The sequence below is a fragment of the Cryptomeria japonica genome, unplaced genomic scaffold (assembly GCF_030272615.1).
Source record: "Cryptomeria japonica unplaced genomic scaffold, Sugi_1.0 HiC_scaffold_221, whole genome shotgun sequence".
NCBI lineage: Eukaryota > Viridiplantae > Streptophyta > Pinopsida > Cupressales > Cupressaceae > Cryptomeria > Cryptomeria japonica.
Window position 1 is genome coordinate 216,848 of NW_026729043.1, and position 21,979 is coordinate 238,826.

General features: G+C 32.9%; 2 protein-coding genes across 2 annotated transcripts; one reads left to right on the top strand and one right to left on the bottom strand.

The window, feature by feature from the left end:
- The first annotated feature begins 1,968 nt into the window (after positions 1 to 1,968).
- Positions 1,969 to 3,256, top strand: LOC131868840 (G-type lectin S-receptor-like serine/threonine-protein kinase At2g19130). The gene has a single exon (XM_059215680.1). The coding sequence runs from the start codon at positions 1,992 to 1,994 to the stop codon at positions 3,162 to 3,164; it is 1,173 nt and encodes a 390-aa protein (XP_059071663.1). The 5' UTR covers positions 1,969 to 1,991; the 3' UTR covers positions 3,165 to 3,256.
- A 13,771-nt stretch (positions 3,257 to 17,027) lies between these two features.
- Positions 17,028 to 17,855, bottom strand: LOC131061751 (G-type lectin S-receptor-like serine/threonine-protein kinase SD2-2). Its single transcript, XM_057995575.2, has 2 exons — positions 17,211 to 17,855; positions 17,028 to 17,129 (listed from the first exon to the last, which is right to left on the bottom strand). Exons 1-2 carry the CDS (start codon positions 17,853 to 17,855, stop codon positions 17,028 to 17,030), a joined length of 747 nt encoding a protein of 248 aa, XP_057851558.2.
- Between the last annotated feature and the right edge of the window lie 4,124 nt (positions 17,856 to 21,979).

Genomic DNA, 21,979 nt, shown 5'->3' on the forward strand with positions numbered 1-21,979 from the left:
ATATAATCGCTACCATCGAAGGCAGTTACAGCAACAGTGAAATAATACTATGAAGATACAAGTGATATTGTGGTTTCGGAAAGCTTCGACAATCCAACGAATATGTTGCTACCTGCAATGAAGATCAGTTATGAAAAACTTCTCACTTCGTAAACCCTAACAAACCCACCACCTAAGATTTTAGTCTACAGTTAAATTTGGAGGAAAATGACACCAAATATTGCTACAAATTAACTATTGAGTGCTGCAAAAAATTACATAAGACAGAAAAAAGATTACAGTTGGGTTAAAAGTTTCCAGAAATCTTTCCCAAAGCAGATCTGGGGTTTTTCCTCTCATCCTTCTTTCTTTCCAAACCTGCACCCAAAAAAAGCCACCGAAGCACTGAGCTTGTTTAATTTACCATTCGTCACTTCTCCAAGATTCGTGCAAAATCTAAGCCAAACAATCAAGAAGCCACCTGCCGCTCACCGGGAAAAGTGACTGGTCACCGAAAAGCAACAATTGCCGGATTGTCTTACACTTCGACGAGCAAAAAGCCCCCACTAAAAGCCTATCTGCTTAATTAATTAGAAGAAGAAGAAATAAATATACAGAAAAAAAGATCAATGGTATAATAAATAAAACATTCAATGCCATTATTAAATTGACAGATGGTATTTGTGAAACCTTTGGAACGCTACGCAAGAGGAAAACATTACCCACAACTTTTGTTTTTGGCTTCAATACAGTTAGGCGACCATTGAATTTGATGGCCTCTTGGAGGTGACGCTGCTCTGTCAAGGGGAAGCTCTCTTGGAACTCACGCTATCCTTTCAAGGGACTTCATGGGAAATATATTCTTAAGCCTGCTTTTTACAGGTACCCTGTTTATTCAACTGAACAGTAATAGTGGTGCTCGAGATACTCTTTCGCTGGGTGCCTCGCTTACTGGAAAGCAGACAATCATTTCAAAGAATGGCACATTTGAGTTGGGATTCTTCAGCCCAAATGGAAGCAAATGGTATATTGGCATCTGGTATGCCAAAATTCCAGAGAAGACGTATGTTTGGGTGGCCAACAGGGAGACTCCAGCGAGAAACCGGTCAGGCGTTTTGAAGCTGTCACGAGAAGGTAATCTGGTATTGTTCGATGCAGAGGGCGCATCTCTTTGGTCAGTCAACACAACAAACAAGGCCTTCCGAGCTGTGATATTGGATTCTGGTAATTTTCTAATTCTGACCGATGGCAATAAATCTGAAACTGTTTGGCAGAGTTTCGAGAATCCTGTAGATACCTTGTTGCCCGGGATGAGGTTCGGTGGACAGCAAAAGTTAGTCTCTTGGAAAAGCTCATTGGATCCTGCTCCTGGGCTTTTTGCCCTACACATGGATCCGTCTGGTGCAAAACAATTTGTTCTGACATGGAACAATTCTGTACACTATTGGACGACTGGAACTTGGGACGGCAAAATTTTCAGTGGAATTCCAGAAATTGCAGACAAACAACTTTTCAATGTCAGCGTTGAAGGTGATAGCTCTGGTTTGTATTTCACTTATATGTTGGTTCCTAACTTCAATGCTCTCGCACGCTTCGTCCTGACTAAGTTCGGACAAGGGCAACAATCTTCATTCGAAAGCACGGGTTGGAGCATGTTCTGGTCTGTGCCCAGAGATGCATGCGACGTATATGGTACCTGTGGTGCGTACGCAGCCTGTGACTCCAGAAATCTTCCGCTCTGCAGCTGCGATGAAGGCTTCAAACCCACAGACGATCGCGCCTGGCTTTCGCAAGATTGGGCGTCCAGTGGCTGTGTTCGGCAGAGCCCGTTAAACTGCAGCACTGACCGATTCATCGACAATAGTGTAACTTTGCCTGATGAGGGTTCCTCATACGCTGCATCCACAAAGAAAGATTGCCAGGAAGCCTGCCTCCGCAGCTGTTCGTGCACCGCGTTTGCTTTCAATCCGTCTTCAGGGGCGTGCCAAGTCTGGTCTGGAGATTTGCTAAACATGCGCAACTCTACTCCATCAAAAATCAATTCAAATGTCTTCATTAGAGTAGGTGCTTCTCAACTTTCAATGAAAAGCAAAACCACAAGTATTGTAGGCGTCGTGCTGGGTATCGTTGGTGCACTCACCGTTGCCCTGGGTATCTGTTCAGTTTTAATTTGGCGGAGGCATCAGCAGCGGTCGATGGACAGGCCTGCAGATTCCTCGGACTCTTTTCTGAGAATGTTTAGTTACAAGGAGTTGAAAATTGCAACAAGGAATTTCAGGTCTAAGTTGGGGAGCGGAGGATCCGGCTCAGTGTTCAAAGGATCTCTACAAGACGGTACGCTTGTGGCCGTTAAAAAAATGCAGGGGTCAAGGCAAGATGAGAAACAATTTCGGGCGGAAATCAGTTCTCTGGGAAACATACAACATGTGAATTTGGTCAGGCTGCGAGGGTTTTGTGCACAAGGATCAAAACGGTTACTGATTTATGATTACATGCCCAACGGATCTCTCAATTCCCTCCTGTTCACAAGTAATTCCACGAGTAAGAAAAAGGTACTCGACTGGAAGACCCGATTTGAGATTGCATTAGGCACCGCCAGAGGGTTACTCTACCTCCACGAGGAATGCAGAGGTTGCATCATTCACAGCGATGTGAAGCCCGAAAACATTCTGCTGGACGGTGATTTATCACCGAAGTTGGCCGACTTTGGGTTGGCAAAGCTTATGGGTAGAGATTTAAGCCGCGTTCTAACCACTACAAGAGGAACGAGAGGTTACTTGGCTCCAGAATGGATCTCTGGTCTTCCCATCACTCCCAAAGTTGATGTCTACAGTTTTGGTATGACACTCTTGGAAATTATTTCTGGGCGAAGAAATCTAGACTTAACCGTGCAAGATTCAAGTTTGTATTATTTTCCCCCGTTTGCTGCAACTCAAATTCAACAGGGGAAGACGATTAATATTGTGGAGGAGGGTATTGCAGAGGCGGCAGACATGGAAGAGGTGGGAAGATCATGTGTTGTAGCATTGTTATGCATTCAAGAGGATGACGAAGTGAGGCCCAGTATGAGACAAGTGGTGCAAATGCTGGAAGGGAAGATGGAGCCTCGAACTCCACATGTTCCAAGCTCTCCTCTGACGGACAACGATGGAGACCAAAGCAATAGTAACAGCTATAGTGACTGAAATGTTACTAGTTAGAATAATGTAGAGGTATGCTATTTAAGCTTAAACTTTAGTTGCTAGGTAAATTCAATTTTGAGTAGTCAATAAATTTATGTAAGTCATCATTTTATTTATGTTCCATATCTAAGAAACAATCATAATATTTTGTATCTTATATTTTATTTAAGAATTAATTTTCAAAATAATATTATTATTATAATGTTTATGTTTATAATTAAAAATTATCATCATTTTATTTTATTTTTTAAAGGTAAATGTATCTCGTGAGAGTTATAAATTAGTGAGGTTCTAAATGGGTTTCTTCATTGTCATTAGAGAAATCAATAATAAAAACACAATAGAGTTTGATTCTTGGTGGCAAATAAATTTAATTTGTATTTGAATTTTATATTTAATTTAAAACTTATTTTTCTAAATAATATCATTAATATAATTTTTATTATTAATTTTTATTTTTTTTAAGGTAAATGGTTTGTGTGAGAGTTATAAATTGGCGAGGTTACAAATGGAGTACCACATCTTTATATGAGAACTCAACAATAACATCACAATGGTGTTTGAATCTTGGTGGCAAGATTTAAAAAACCTCTATTTAACCATCATAATTTATGTGTTTTTAAAATATGTCTATTTAATTGTCACACTGAAAAAGTGTTATAAATAATGCAAAAATATCTCATGTGGTAAATATGTTTAAATATTTATTTTATAAAATATATTGCTAACATGTAATTATAAAACTAACACAACTAACATATATGATCCTTTACTATTAACAAGTTAACCAAATTGACGGTGTGCGAAAGAGGAGGAAGGAGTGGTAGGGTTTTGGATGTTGTAGAGGAAGCAGATGAAGATGGCGATGGTGACCCAAATGGGATTGGGTCTATTGCCCGGTTGGTTTTGGGACTTTGCTTTGCCTTGTGTTTCTCCTTGGGGTTTGTGGAGGATGTGTCTTCTAGAGTTTCCTTCTCTCATTGGTGTTTTCCTCTCAACCTGCTTGAGGGAATTGATCCTTGTTGGCCCCTTATTAGGTTGGTGCAGGAATAGCAGTTTTCTTGCTCCACTATTGTCCCCCTTTGGATCAATAAGGGTTTTTGTCTTTTTGGTTTTGTCTCTGGCCTTTGCCATTTTCTCTTGGTGTACTTGGCTCTTGGAGCCCCACCCTCTGTTGGGTACTTCCCTTTGGGTCTATGCCTACCCTCTTCTAGTGATCTATGGTGTTGTTGGGGTTCTTTGTAGGGAGTTCTTTCTATAATTGGGGTTGTGTCCCCTCTCTTTTGTTCCCCTCCAGTTTCGTTTGGATTTCATTTGTGTTGAGTTATATATAGGGTGTCTCTAGTCGTAGTGTGCAAGGATCCTTTGCCCCTTGGTCACTTGGTGCTCCTATTGGTAGCGATTGTTGTTTATGTTGGGTTTGGTGGCTAGTGATTATATTTCAGGTTGTCATTAGCCCTTATTCCTATGGTTTTTCTATTAAAGGAATCCCTCCTCTCTACTTGGGTGCTAGTGCTGGTTTCTTTGCTTGTTGTAGGGGTGTGTGTGTGGGGGGGGGATCTGTTTGTGGTAGAGATTTTATGTTCTTTTTTGTTTAGCACTGGATGCCTAGAGCAAGTCCCTTTGTGACCCTCCCTTTGATCTATAGTCCCATCTTCTTCACTCCTTTGGAATGTGGGTGGAGGATTGTGTTTCATTTCTCTTCTACTATTGTGGGGGTTTTAGTGCTCCTTTGGGCTGCTTTGACTACCAAGCCTTACTCGGTTGCTGATCGTTGTTTCATCCTTTGGTTTACCCTTATTTTTCTACAAAGTTTTGTTGATGGGATCAGTATCCCATCATGCAATGCCTTGCTTTTGTACAACACACCGCATGCCACTGGTATGGAATAAACCTCCCAATACATGGACCAACCTACAAGCAACTATCATTTGATATTTTAGCTCTCATATCATTTGAGAACCAAGAATAATAGTCAATATGCAAACTACAAACCATTCCAATAATCGAAAGATTGAAGGATCAATTTGGATTACTTTAGAAATAAGTACATAGTGCACTGCAACCTAGAATAGTTGTTGTTTATAGAATTAAATATGCATTTACATGCAAGATTTCACACCTAAGAAATAAATATGTGAACAAGATAACAACAAAATAGAAAACGTATCTAGAAGAATATTCTTAACACAATATTCTACACTTACATAGATGTTTGAATTCTTGATATAAAAGAGTTGATCAAAATCCAATCTCTACATTAACTATCTCTCTTTCCTTTTATATCTCTTATTTTTATCTCCTTTTCCTCTCTCTATTTACTTTTCTCTACATATTTCTTCATGTCCTCTTGTCTTGTACTTTCCCCTTTCTATATTTCTCCCTATATCTCTTTTATCACTCTCTCCCTTTGTATACCACATAGATTTTAATAAATACAAATTGAGGAAAAATAAAATCTTTTTTTTTTTGTTGCAAAGAGGTACTTTCTCTTCAAAAGAACAACCTACATTTACTTTCATGGCCAATGCTTATCTAAGAGTTTCTTTAATATAAGTAATTTCTAATACGTGAAAATCATGTATATCTTGGTAGATGATAATTCTTGCAATAAATATTTGTCAAAACATCAATGAACCATATTTTAGCACCATAAAAATTATGAAATAGACAAATGTCCATTTCTACCATCTCAAAATCAAATTAGTATCAAATTCCAATTAAAAATGTTTTTTATAATTTTTATAGTTTAAAAATTAACCAAGCTTATATTATTATGATTTAACCAATCTTTTATAGCTTTAATAGTTAAAATAAATTATGCAAGTTGATTATAATATAACTAGATGATAGACTTTTATATGTTAAAACTTCCACCGTCTCTTGTAATCTCCGATGCAAGAGAACGCATGAATATCCAAGACTACAACGTTCAAAAATCAATTTTATAATGTTTTGAATTTATTCGTAGGCATCGTTGGTTCATGTAGTGCAACAGAAACAATGCAATGTGGCATTCTATAAAATAGTTTAGGTGCCAAGTTTCTACTATTTTAGCTGGTTATCACTTTAAATATATTTTGTGTTTCTTAGTAGAAGCCCTAAATTGGATGTACCAAAATTGAAACCCTATTTCGTTTAGTTCTGTTTTGCAAAATGCATCGGAAAGAAGAGGCGCCGCAGGGAACGGGTCTGTGCTAAGCCTGACACCAATTGCAAGTGTGCATGGTGTATATATGATAATTGACAGTGCGTCTTATGGTGTTGCAGAAACGGTGAAATCTATAAAATTTTGGCTTAAACGGGATATCGGACTTCGACATTCAGAAAGGTGATATGACCGTGTAAACGTAAACCCTAGTTTTTAGGGTTCACCGTGCTATTGAAATCATTTCTTTTTTACTTCTAAATGTAAAGATTTTTCAAGGAAATTATTCCAATTTAACAATAAGATATTTTATTGAAGTTATTTGTCATTTTACACGTGAGAAAAATATGTGTAAGTTCAAATTCATATTTAAATGAGGTATTTTGACTATCAGAAGCCAAATGGTGCTATAAATAGGCGCTCCCATACATGCGTTAAATAGGCATTGCAATGTTGATTCAGTCTAATCAATATCTAATTTATTTGTTCAAGGATTCGGTCCAAACAAAGGCTTATTTATTTTACTGAACATGGAAGAAAATCAATACAATTTACCAGAACGTGGAAGAGCAACGTGCAGACGGGTCAATCAAGGCATGTGCCTAATTTATGTTTTTTCATTTTCTAAATTTTAAAGAAAGGGAGAGGAGTCGTTTATAATTGGTGGGCAACATTAACAACAATTAAGATATAAATTATGATACTAAAAGTAAGGATACAAATATTCATATTAATATCAGTTATTATTATTCACCATTCATAATTGAACCCTTAGTTATAAATTTTGATAAAGCAAGTTTTTCAATGATCTTTGGAAGACAAAGGATAAACTTAAAGTAGTCAGTCATAAATTTTGATAAAGAAAGCTTTTCATTGATCTTTTGAAAACAAAATATGAACTTAAAGTGGTTAAGATATGCTAGGTACCTCTATGTATTTATTTTTGTAATGAATTCAATTAAAAAAATATTTGATGATATACAGTTATGAATTTTTGGTTATTATCAAAATTTATATAATTTATAAAATAAAATAGGTTTTGATATTAATTCATGATAAACATAATTTATAAGTAATTAGATTCTTCTTATATTAATATTATGAATAAATTTTATTTATATTCTATTAGAATTAGAAAGAAAACAAATAGAATATTATTATTATATAAATTGTGTACAAGAGTTATTAAGCTTAATTTATAATATTTTTATTTATATCTAATATTTACTATCAAATATTTTAAGTATGTAAGTGATATAAAGTTTAATAGAAATATTTAAACGTTCTCAAAAAAATCTCGATGTGGTAAATTCTTTGTGACACGGATTGAGACCCATGAAGAAACTAAGATTTTTATGTTGAAAATTATGTTATATTATAACATGACTCTATTCAATTATGTTTCTAAGTAGTGTAAAAAGGTTTTTTCAATTCTTTTTCGAAATTAAGTACCTAATATGTCTAGCTTTGAGTTGGATAATTACTTATGTATAAATATTACATTTTATCAATTTATGACCCTCCCTATGTAACCTAGGAAGAAAGTGGTGAAAATTTTATGGAAAAGTCAAAAGTCATTTTCCCTTATGAAGAGGAAGTGTTGAGAATCACAAAAGTTAAGCTTGATCAACAATGAATTTGAATTTGAAGCAAGAGTTTGAAAACTAATTTGAAATTAGGAGAAAATAATGGCTATGTCATATCTACTTATTTTTCGAATAATATGATCGTGTGCTAGAAAAAATACTATTATATGGAAAAAATTTGAAATTAAATATTTTAATTTTATTTTATAATAAAATATTAATAAATAATTAATATTTAGACTGTCCTATCTTGTTATAATTTTTCATACTTGAGAAATTTTTTATTTTGACTTAGTAGACAATATTGTTTTAGCCATTCCTTTTTAATATATCATCAATGTTGGGCTAGTTTTTGGATATGTTGTTCTTGACTACAGGCTATAAAAATTATTATTTATTATCCTTTAATGTTATTTTTAATGTTTTTTCATTATTTAATTAATGAGCTATTTAAATATAATTTTAAAAAAATATTATGCAAACCTTCCTATCTCTTGTATTGATTCTTTGTTCTAAATTTTGTGAAAATATTTTTAATTTTATTAATTTTTTTTAAATATCATAAGATAAAAACTATATATTTAAAATGTAAGTAATATGATTTTGCAAGAATCAAGGATAAAAATAATTTGACATAAAATTAATTTTAAATAATATAAATCAACAATAATAATGATTAACAATTACAATCCCTTAGCACTTCTCTTTGTTTTTAGTGCATCTTAGATTTATTAACACTATAATAAATGATACTTATCTAATTATGTTTTAATTTAAATTTTATATGATTTTGAGACAATTTAACGACGTGAGATTTCTGAATTTTGGTGGGTGATGCCCACCATATATAGCCTATTGGCTAATAATTCTGCAATCCCCTAAATTATATAGGAAGAAATTATAAAAATCTACTCCCCTCATGCACCATTACTGGCTTTCCTTTATTTTTGGCCAATATATGAGACACAACTAATCTCCACACAAAACCACATTCCATACCAAAATCAAAATATGCAAATCATGATAGATTTTTCACATGATTTTCATCATTCGAATCCTCATAATCAGCCTCCACAATGCTATTAAAACCTAAAAAATATGATGAAAAACCATCATGTTATGCAAATTTCTATTTTTGCAGGTGTGTGTTTTTATGTTGAGAATAGGCATAGGTCAGTAAATAAAGAATCTTAATGACTCAAAAAAAAATGTAACTAAAAACATAAAAGAAGACTCCTTTAACTATGAATATCAAAGAATGTCCCTTTTTAATTTAATACTAGTGCAAAGCAATCATAAATAAAATAATCTCTTTAAGGTTATACTTCAATAAGGTATTTAAAAATTAAGAGAGATAAGCTTGGTTTGTAACAACAGAAGTTAATGTTCTAAAGAAAATATTCCTTCACTAAAATGAAATATATTGTCATGGCTAAAGATTATATCAACTACTAGTCAAAAGAATATTCTCGACATATTTCACTCAACAGTAAGCTATCAACAACTTCTATTCATGTAAATAATATTTTTTTGGCAAATTGATCAAGGAAACTGGTGTTACTTATACATTTAGTCAACATTTTTTATTGGAAAAGTTGTAGACATATCTAGCGCTGCCTAGTTTCAACACTACGTAACTACACACAAATTCAATGATCTATAAGCCAATACATTGTGGCAATAATCAGGAAAATGTGTGGATTATTTTAATAGTAATGTAAAAATAGTATAATTCTACACCAAGCTATAGAAATTATAGCTTAGTGTATCCAAGCCGCAACCATGAGCCCCCTTCCATTATCACCTATGTCATTTGGGTTTTTGCATTATCGATAATTTGTGTAGATCATTTTCTCCTAGATCCTATTTTCTATTTGATGAGACATTTAAACTTTATTACTAAATTAAATTAACTCTCTAACTAATGACATTAGAAATTCAACATGATGACCTAATGCTAAGCCTATCTTGAGAAAACTTAATCACTCTCTATCAATAGATGGTCACCCACCAAGGAATAATTGTCCAAATAGCTATCCTTGAAAGACCTTTGTACGATACTAATTGCATAATAATATAATCTATGTTACAAAATATGCATGTGAATATTTGTTCACCCACTAGAATTATGCCAAATGGTTCCATTCTCTACTTCATGTAAGTATCAAATCAAACCTTAGAGTTAAAAGATCTTTCAAAAACAAAATAAAAGAAAATGGTGCGTATTCTATTTTCATTATGAAATTTATGGCATTAAATTTATAATATTATAAATTGGGAGAAATAATATCATGTTATGCAAATTTCTATTTTTGCAGGTGTGTGTTTTTATGTTGAGAATAGGCATAGGTCAGTAAATAAAGAATCTTAATGACTCAAAAAAAAATGTAACTAAAAACATAAAAGAAGACTCCTTTAACTATGAATATCAAAGAATATCCCTTTTTAATTTAATACTAGTGCAAAGCAATCATAAATAAAATAATCTCTTTAAGGTTATACTTCAATAAGGTATTTAAAAATTAAGAGAGATAAGCTTGGTTTGTAACAACAGAAGTTAATGTTCTAAAGAAAATATTCCTTCACTAAAATGAAATATATTGTCATGGCTAAAGATTATATCAACTACTAGTCAAAAGAATATTCTCGACATATTTCACTCAACAGTAAGCTATCAACAACTTCTATTCATGTAAATAATATTTTTTTGGCAAATTGATCAAGGAAACTGGTGTTACTTATACATTTAGTCAACATTTTTTATTGGAAAAGTTGTAGACATATCTAGCGCTGCCTAGTTTCAACACTACGTAACTACACACAAATTCAATGATCTATAAGCCAATACATTGTGGCAATAATCAGGAAAATGTGTGGATTATTTTAATAGTAATGTAAAAATAGTATAATTCTACACCAAGCTATAGAAATTATAGCTTAGTGTATCCAAGCCGCAACCATGAGCCCCCTTCCATTATCACCTATGTCATTTGGGTTTTTGCATTATCGATAATTTGTGTAGATCATTTTCTCCTAGATCCTATTTTCTATTTGATGAGACATTTAAACTTTATTACTAAATTAAATTAACTCTCTAACTAATGACATTAGAAATTCAACATGATGACCTAATGCTAAGCCTATCTTGAGAAAACTTAATCACTCTCTATCAATAGATGGTCACCCACCAAGGAATAATTGTCCAAATAGCTATCCTTGAAAGACCTTTGTACGATACTAATTGCATAATAATATAATCTATGTTACAAAATATGCATGTGAATATTTGTTCACCCACTAGAATTATGCCAAATGGTTCCATTCTCTACTTCATGTAAGTATCAAATCAAACCTTAGAGTTAAAAGATCTTTCAAAAACAAAATAAAAGAAAATGGTGCGTATTCTATTTTCATTATGAAATTTATGGCATTACATTTATAATATTATAAATTGGGAGAAATAATATCATGTTATGCAAATTTCTATTTTTGCAGGTGTGTGTTTTTATGTTGAGAATAGGCATAGGTCAGTAAATAAAGAATCTTAATGACTCAAAAAAAAATGTAACTAAAAACATAAAAGAAGACTCCTTTAACTATGAATATCAAAGAATATCCCTTTTTAATTTAATACTAGTGCAAAGCAATCATAAATAAAATAATCTCTTTAAGGTTATACTTCAATAAGGTATTTAAAAATTAAGAGAGATAAGCTTGGTTTGTAACAACAGAAGTTAATGTTCTAAAGAAAATATTCCTTCACTAAAATGAAATATATTGTCATGGCTAAAGATTATATCAACTACTAGTCAAAAGAATATTCTCGACATATTTCACTCAACAGTAAGCTATCAACAACTTCTATTCATGTAAATAATATTTTTTTGGCAAATTGATCAAGGAAAGTGGTGTTACTTATACATTTAGTCAACATTTTTTATTGGAAAAGTTGTAGACATATCTAGCGCTGCCTAGTTTCAACACTACGTAACTACACACAAATTCAATGATCTATAAGCCAATACATTATGGCAATAATCAGGAAAATGTGTGGATTATTTTAATAGTAATGTAAAAATAGTATAATTCTACACCAAGCTATAGAAATTATAGCTTAGTGTATCCAAGCCGCAACCATGAGCCCCCTTCCATTATCACCTATGTCATTTGGGTTTTTGCATTATCGATAATTTGTGTAGATCATTTTCTCCTAGATCCTATTTTCTATTTGATGAGACATTTAAACTTTATTACTAAATTAAATTAACTCTCTAACTAATGACATTAGAAATTCAACATGATGACCTAATGCTAAGCCTATCTTGAGAAAACTTAATCACTCTCTATCAATAGATGGTCACCCACCAAGGAATAATTGTCCAAATAGCTATCCTTGAAAGACCTTTGTACGATACTAATTGCATAATAATATAATCTATGTTACAAAATATGCGTGTGAATATTTGTTCACCCACTAGAATTATGCCAAATGGTTCCATTCTCTACTTCATGTAAGTATCAAATCAAACCTTAGAGTTAAAAGATCTTTCAAAAACAAAATAAAAGAAAATGGTGCGTATTCTATTTTCATTATGAAATTTATGGCATTACATTTATAATATTATAAATTGGGAGAAATAATATCATGTTATGCAAATTTCTATTTTTGCAGGTGTGTGTTTTTATGTTGAGAATAGGCATAGGTCAGTAAATAAAGAATCTTAATGACTCAAAAAAAAATGTAACTAAAAACATAAAAGAAGACTCCTTTAACTATGAATATCAAAGAATATCCCTTTTTAATTTAATACTAGTGCAAAGCAATCATAAATAAAATAATCTCTTTAAGGTTATACTTCAATAAGGTATTTAAAAATTAAGAGAGATAAGCTTGGTTTGTAACAACAGAAGTTAATGTTCTAAAGAAAATATTCCTTCACTAAAATGAAATATATTGTCATGGCTAAAGATTATATCAACTACTAGTCAAAAGAATATTCTCGACATATTTCACTCAACAGTAAGCTATCAACAACTTCTATTCATGTAAATAATATTTTTTTGGCAAATTGATCAAGGAAACTGGTGTTACTTATACATTTAGTCAACATTTTTTATTGGAAAAGTTGTAGACATATCTAGCGCTGCCTAGTTTCAACACTACGTAACTACACACAAATTCAATGATCTATAAGCCAATACATTGTGGCAATAATCAGGAAAATGTGTGGATTATTTTAATAGTAATGTAAAAATAGTATAATTCTACACCAAGCTATAGAAATTATAGCTTAGTGTATCCAAGCCGCAACCATGAGCCCCCTTCCATTATCACCTATGTCATTTGGGTTTTTGCATTATCGATAATTTGTGTAGATCATTTTCTCCTAGATCCTATTTTCTATTTGATGAGACATTTAAACTTTATTACTAAATTAAATTAACTCTCTAACTAATGACATTAGAAATTCAACATGATGACCTAATGCTAAGCCTATCTTGAGAAAACTTAATCACTCTCTATCAATAGATGGTCACCCACCAAGGAATAATTGTCCAAATAGCTATCCTTGAAAGACCTTTGTACGATACTAATTGCATAATAATATAATCTATGTTACAAAATATGCATGTGAATATTTGTTCACCCACTAGAATTATGCCAAATGGTTCCATTCTCTACTTCATGTAAGTATCAAATCAAACCTTAGAGTTAAAAGATCTTTCAAAAACAAAATAAAAGAAAATGGTGTGTATTCTATTTTCATTATGAAATTTATGGCATTACATTTATAATATTATAAATTGGGAGAAATAAAAATATTTAGTTAATTTTGATAATTGATAGATAAACACTTTTTTTAATTATAATTTATAATATTTTCTTTCAGATGCATTGGAAGTAGAATAAATATAATAGTATATAGAGATAATAAATAAAGATAAATAATAATATTATATAATATTATAATAATACAATAGAGTTAGAGACTGTAGTATTGTAGATTAAAGATAGTGGTGACATGAAAGACAAACATGTGATTAAAAGAAAGTAATCCTCCCTCACGGATATCAATAGTTTCTAATCCATGAAAATCATGCATATCTTGCATAAATATAATTATTTTTTATTGTTCGAAGCTCTTCAATGGTTAAATAGTCATGCCAATACTACCACATTCCACCAATACGCTATAAAGAACACAATTTATCACTAAAAAAATGAGAAGATCATGTCATGAAGCACACCACACAAAGTAGAGTACATTTACTATGAAACTCATTAAAAAAAACATCTAAAAAGATAAATCTTAAATAAATTATATCTTGCAAAATTTTATTTGTAGATGAATTCCTTCATTGAATGGTGAAACATGATTCAAATTGTGTTTATATGTTTGACCAAAGTAATTCATTTTATCTACCTACAATGAAGGTTGTACAACACATACTTTACCTTGTACTCTACACTAATGAAGTACAATATTGAATACAAATACAAGTTTATTCTTATATTTTTAGCAATACATTCTTCAAGTTCTAAGTATAGTCAATTGCAAATAAGAGTTACCTCATCCATCAACATCATTTCCTATTAGGGAATTTAGTTGATCATAACATCAGTAATTTGAAATGTTTTGTTTATCACAAATAGGGTTGTGAAATGGTTTTAATCAACAATGAAAGGCATATTGAAAAGAATTAATATTATCATGTTTCAACCTTGAATTCAACATGATATTTTATAGGCAAGATGGATCGATCATGTAATTAATTTTATTCTTTAGTATTATTAGTGAGGAATGTTTGTTAATAAATAAAGTTATATGATGATTTCAATTTATTTATTATATCTAGTGTATTTATGATCTATAATTAATAGATATTTTTAATGATGCAAGACACTTAAATTTATCTCAATCATCTATGTCTACAAAGTGTGTTTATCCTGTCATTATTCTATATGTGTTTGTGTGATTACCTTGAGAGAAAAACACATACCTTCTAAACACAATGATAGTCATATTCCATCAGACACTGTCGTTATTTCATGTGGTCCAACACATTGCAAGAATCCATCAAAGTTTTGCACTTGAGATATGAGTAAAATAAGCTTAGTGTGAAAATTTGTGCACTTGACATTAATGTATTTGTATTTCTATTGTTTAATGATTTTTGATCAATTTTAGCAATATTATATTTAAATTTAATAATATATTTGTGCAATTCCATTTATCTTTTTGTGGGAGTCAGGAATGCTAGGAATGGTGTCATTTTCAAATCAAACCCCATTGTCCCATGATGCTTACTATCATTTCTTTAATGGGGCATCCAAGAGGAATCAAAATTTTGTTGGGGGAGTTATATTTCTTAATCGAAGTCCTTGTGTCAAATTTGCAACTCGCTTGAGTTCTTCCACCAATAAATATGTTGAAACTAAATCTTTGAGATTGAGGATGCCTCTTGCACTATGATGTGTAAAAGACTGCCAAAAAAACATGTGTGAGGTTTTTTATTCATTGAAAAGGCAAATCAACTGTGTAGAGGTCAAACATCTTCATCTAGAAGAATGTGAAAGGCAATGACTTCTTTATTGCAGGGGAAAATCCTCATATAGGATACAAAATTTCTTTTGCATGTTATTTTCATTCATTGTGGAGGGCGATACATAAGATTGTGAGCATAAAGAGAAGTATATCATCAATTTGCTAAATCCCATGCAAGTGATTTAACCTACGATTTGCACTTATTTTGTCTTTGCTAGTACATCTCAGCAAGGCAATTTGTCTATAAGCAGACTCGATTCTTATTATACGCGACTCTCTGAAGGTGACTTCCATGGAGCAAGATGTGAACAAAAAATATTTGAATAAGTAGTCTTTACCTAGGTCCAGGCCACCCAAGCAATCTTGATTTGAGAATTAAGATTAAATTGAGTGAAGATAAAGTAGTATGGTTGACTGATAAATGGATTCTAGCGTCAACGAATGTGCTAAATCAAAAAATATCATAGGTTAAAGAACCTTCTACAAAATGACATAAGTTGAAAAGGTTCCCTTAAACAATAATCTTGTTCACAAGAATCTCAAGAAAGGAGATTGTTTCATATAGACATTTACGAATAACAAAAATATAACGTGTATGATCATTAATAGTCTCTGTCTTCTAGAAGGGAGTATGTAATAGAAACCATATTATTAGTGATGGTCAAAGTTGTGGCAAAATTAAAAGAGTGGAATGTTAAACGTGACTTGTTTATGCATGTTTTTCATGCATGTGTGATTTAAAAATTTCTTGTAATTCATTTTTTGAATAACAATAGAAACTTTCAATCAAAACAAGGGATATTGCAATAATATTGAAAGTGTAAAATGTTAATAGAAATATGGAAGAAAATGAGCATAGATCATACAATTCATTCATTCCACATCTATCTTGGAAGTAAGTCACGTATCCACTTAAAATAAAGAAAATCTATTAATAAAATTAAAATATGATTTTTTTATAAATTTAATTTATATACAAATAAAATAACTTATAATATATAAAAAATAATATTCATCCGATTTAATTTTGACTTTCTTAAATGATAAAATGTTGAAGACAAAACTCTAAATAGATGCTAAGTTCACTTATGATAAACCTTATCTAGTACATACAAAATGGACTATAATCTAAAAAACCTTTAAAGTGGTAACATTTTTAAACAGCTGAAATAACTACATGATTATTTTACATGAAATAAGAACCTCCAAAATTCTCAATCCTCCTATCAAATCAACCACTAATGAAAGAGTTTAAAAAAATATATAGATTAAAAAATCACTTTAAACATTTAACCTTATCATTAGGACATCCAAAACTTACAATAAAGAGCAATACCTACATCCATTGATGAGAGGAACAAAATTAGTTATCTATCCCTAAGTTACCATCACTTCTTCCACATGAAATACAAATTTAACCCAAAGGTCCAAACAGTGAGCTGAACGCATACTTAATATGCCCTAATGTTCACTAGCTTTTTTATATTGAAATAGGTATACCAGGTATAGCTATCTTAACTAAAATTTGAGCTTAAATAACCTTCCTCTACATTTTACAATGCACTAACCAACCGCTTACAATATTCTAATTGGTAACATGGCTATAGGTGATGCTGCTTGTGTCACTTCGGTCCACTGGCCTGTCCATAACCTGTGGAGTTTGAGGCTCCACCTTCCCTTCCAGCATCTGCACCACTTGCATCATGCTAGGCCTCACTTCCTAATCCTCTTGAATGCATAACAAGGCTACAACACATAAACTTCTCACCTCTTCCATGTTTGCCTCCTCTGCAACACCCTCCTCCACAATGTTCATTGTGTTCCCCTGCTGAATTTGAGTTGCAGGCCATGGGGGAAAGTAAACCAAACTTGAATCTTGCACTTTTAAGTCTAGATTTCTTCGCCCCGAAATGATTTCCAAGAGTGTCATACCAAAACTGTAGACGTCAACCTTGGGAGTGATGGGAAGACAGGAGATCCACTCTGGAGCCAAGTATCCTCTCGTTCCCCTTGTAGTGGTCGGCACATGACTAAAATCTCTACCCACAAGCTTTGCTAGCCCAAAATCGACCAAATTAGGTGACAAATCACCATCCGGCAGAATGTTTTCCAGCTTAACATCGCAGTGAATGATGTGATCTCGACATTCTTCATGGAGATAAAGTAACCCTCTTGCAGTGCCTAGTGCGATCTCAAATTGGGTCTTCCAGTCGACTACCTCCCGTTTACTTTTGGAACTACCGGTGAACAGTAGAGAATTTAGAGAACCCTTGGGCATGTAATCATAAACCAGTAACTGTCTTGATCCTTTTGCACAAAACCGTCGTAGCCTGACGAAATTGACATGTTGTATGTTGCCAAGAGAACTAATTTCTGCTCGGAATTGCTTTTCATCTTGTCGTGAACACTTCATTTTCTTTACAGCAACCACTGTACCATCTGGTAGAGATCCTTTGATCACCGAGCCAAATCCTTATCTCCCCACATAATACATTTGGACTAGATTTCCGATTGAGGTTTCCGACATAGAAGGTATATTATGGCCAAATTTGATTTTTTTTTTTTAAAATGCCCTCATTCGTCATAATTCTGACGAAAATTACCCATTTGGTTTCAACGAAGAAGGCATTAGCAATGAGAATTTTCTTTTTTTCAAAAAAGTGCTTGAGTTCATCGTAATTCCGACGACAGTGGCCATTACAAAATAAAAAAAGAGGTGGGGATTTCATTTGTTAATTGCAATCCCGCGTAGGCGTCCATGGTGACTTCAACCCCCAAGAACATTAAACCCACGTCGAAGGCAATCCCACATAGGAGGTAGATTCAAATTGCCCTAGTTTTTAATTTCATGTTGCAAAAAATATACATGTGGTGGTTAATTGTCCTAGTTTAACCTTGTAAAACCATAGAACTGTGATTGAGGAGTGAGCATTCAATTTTGTATCAGCAATCCCTTCCTCCCATATACGCACATGTTGATTGTTCACATGAGATCACATCTCTTTGTGGCATCGTATCAAACAATTCACGAGCCTTGTCCATGTTTCCACATTTTGCATTCATGTCAAGCAAGGCATTTGCAAGTACAACACCTAACAAAATTCCTCTATCCGTTATGCTTTGATGGATGTCCATACCCTGTTCCAAAGCTCCCATTTTTGCACAAGTAGGGAGGATGTTGGCAAAGGTTGTAGAATTTGGCTTTATGCCTTCCAATTTCATTTGCTTGAAAGTGTCTAAAGCCTTTTCGACAAATCCATTTTGTGCATATCCAGCAATCATTGCAGTCCACGAGACAACATTTCTTTATGGCATTCTATCAAATACTTCACGTGCCTTGTCTATGCTTCCACATTTTGCATACATGTCTACCAAGGCAGTTACAACTACAACATCTAACAAAATTTCTCTATCCTTTATGCTTCGATGAATGTCCATACCCTATTCCAAATCTCACATTTTGGCACAAGCAGGGAGGATAGTAGCAATGGTAGTGGAATTTGGCTTTACACCTGCCGATTGCATTTTCTTGAAAGTTTCTAAAGCCTTCTCAACAAATCCATTTTGTGCAGTTGCAACTACATCTGACAAAATTCCTCTATCTTTTATGCTTTGATGGATGTCCATACCCTATTCCAAAGCTCCCATTTTGGCACAAGCTAGGAGTAGGCTGGCAAACGTAACTAAAGAAATGCAATGATCAGCTCCAAAGACATCAAACCACTACTAACAAAACCGAGAGTCTAAAATATGATAGGGAATAGTGTGAGCTGTCCTGAAATAAAATATTTTATTTTCAATTTCAACTAAAACATAATTACTCAGCCATTTAATGTTATTAATAAGTGTTTAATTTATGAAAGAGATAAATGGTTGGCCACAAGTACATGAGTTACTAAATGCACACAAATAAGTGAATTTGATATTCAAAACTATCTACAATGAATTCAATTCTTGTCCATTAGTCATTTATGTTTGCAATAAGCATCTTTCTTTGTTTTTCTTAATCTTTATTCATAGTTATGTGCATATTTCACATTCTATAATTAGGATATCAATTGCTATGGCTGAACACTAGCATGATGTTTGTGTTGTGGTATAGATGCATGGAAACATAATTATGGGATTGTTATATTATAGAGATCATAAATCTAGATATCGCATATTAGTTATAGCTCTTCTTGGCTTGAGTCTAAAGTTGACATACAGTCATAAAGCCATTATTAGCAGATCTATCCATTTCTAGTAAAGACAATTGAGAAAGTCATTTTGATATTGAGAGTTTCTTATCTATTTACCTATTGATCATTATTAAGCCATAATATTTAGGTCTATTTATCTCTCTTGCAAAACCTCTATAAGTGTCCTAGATTGTCCCTACTACTCACTATTCAATTCAAAAAAATGGAGTTCTAAAGATTTGTTGCACAAGATGGTGTTGAACGTATCAACAAGGCTAGCATGGAAGGCATGTTCAAGCTTCCACTTGTACAACTTACAACAAATGATTTGTTGATAGAAGAAATTCTTGAAATAGGGATACAATCGAAAGACAAGTAAGTACATACAAACCTCCTCAGTTGAAAGTAAAATCTGCGTATAAAAAGAGTACATTGAATCCCAATCCATAAACATAATAGAGATACCGATGGAGACTTAATTGGATGTAGCATGTCGCACCAAAGTTGTTAGAGTATGCTAAGCTAGTACATAATGTTTCGTAAAGCCACATTAGTATTTTACCTAGATCATTATCTACCAAAACTAACTATAGTAATCCTTTTGAGGATTAATTTCATGGTGCTAGATCTTCATTTAGTTCCACTTCTTGTTGGAGATAAGAATAGTTATTTCTTGAGGTAGATGAATATCCCATCAACAAAGGACAAGACCCTTTCTAGAATATAAAAAATTCTACTCCAACAAAATATCATGGGGGTTTCACTAGAGATATTGAATAAGAGACAAAATTCTACTGGTGCATTAAAAGCATTGGCATGTTCTTCATTTATTGATGTAAACTCTCTGTGACGCCACCACAACCAACAAAGGTGTAAAATGTTGTTTGCAATGCATGGATTTTTAGGATTGTCCTTTGAGAAAATAGAATTAAAGTATGGAAGTAGGATCTGCCAGCTCCTGAGGGAAAGACCATGTCAGACAATAATTTCTATTTTCTTGCCTGTGAAGAAATACCATGTTAGACAATATCAACGAACAACAAAATAAGGAGACAATTGCTAGATTGTGGTCTAACTTGAAAAGAAAAGGTGATGGAAAATGTTATTGTCCGCGCAAAATTTGTAAGGGGTTAAAGACTAGAAGAGTTCTAATCAAAACAATGAAGAAACATTGTAGGCTACATGGTCACATTGAAGGTGGACATGATTATCATCCATTGGTAAGTTTTTCATTATATCATTTTGACAATTTATATACATAATAAATCACGTGATGATGAGATCATGATCATGGTTTATTTATGTATATCAATTTTATATAGGTCGAGCACCCCGGAGCACATGGTATGGATCAACACAACCCTAAGAATATGGTTTTTGAAGTGGACGAACATGGAGGTGTGAATATCAAAGCTGAAGATAATGATCCCATGGAAGATGACGATCATGAGCCAAAAAACACAATTGAAGATGATGGTACAAATACATTGATCCATGACTCATTTAGTACTCGTGGAGCTTATCATGATGATGAAGATGACCTTGATGTTGTTCATGATGTCACTCTACTTGAGAAGGCATCTGAGTCCCTTTATGAAGGCTCACAGGAAACTCTTCTCTCCGATGTATTGTTGTTGGTGAACTTGAAGGTTATGAATGGTTTATCCAACATAACAATGTCACGTATGTTAAGGCATGTCATATATGTCATAGTAAACAGTGAATCATGTTGTACCATTAATATTCTTTATTATAACAAATTATATTTTGTTGTTGTAGATTGATAGGTGAGTTTTTGTTACCACCATCAAATATTCTACCTCGCTCATACCGAGAATTATCTGTCGTTATGAAAGATATTGGAATGGAGTATCAAGCAATAGATGCGTGTCCCAATGATCATATTATATATCACAAACAACATGAATTTTGAACTGAATGCCATGAATGTCATATCAGTAGATATCTAACAGATCAAATAACAAAAAGGGTTCCTTGCAAGGTTCTTCGCTATATTCCCATTATTCCACATATGCAACGATTATTCAAGTGCACTAGCTTGGCACAATTTATGGATTACCATGCATGCAATAGAAGTTGAGATGACATTATTCAAATGCCTATGGATGGTTCAGCATTTATGGACAAAGAGGAAAAGTGGCCACACTTTAAAGAAGAACCTCATAATCTCAGGCTTTCATTGGCAACGGACGGTGTCAATCCATTTGGAGAGATGAGATCTGTTTACTCAATGTGGCCTGTTTTTGTTATCAACAATAACATTCCTCCATGGATGTCAATAAAGAGGGAGCACATAATGTTGGCAATGATTGTTCCAGGTATTTTATCATTTAAA

What these genes read in the sequence shown, in the direction of transcription:
- LOC131868840 (XM_059215680.1), top strand. Translation starts at nt 1,992, where the DNA reads ATGCGCAACTCTACTCCATCAAAAATCAATTCAAATGTCTTCATTAGA.
- LOC131061751 (XM_057995575.2), bottom strand. Translation starts at nt 17,855, where the DNA reads ATGAAGTGTTCACGACAAGATGAAAAGCAATTCCGAGCAGAAATTAGT. An exon ending in AGGAGGCAAACATGGAAGAG is followed by an intron (nt 17,130 to 17,210) that starts GTGAGAAGTTTA and finishes CAAGTGGTGCAG; the next exon opens with ATGCTGGAAGGGAAGGTGGA.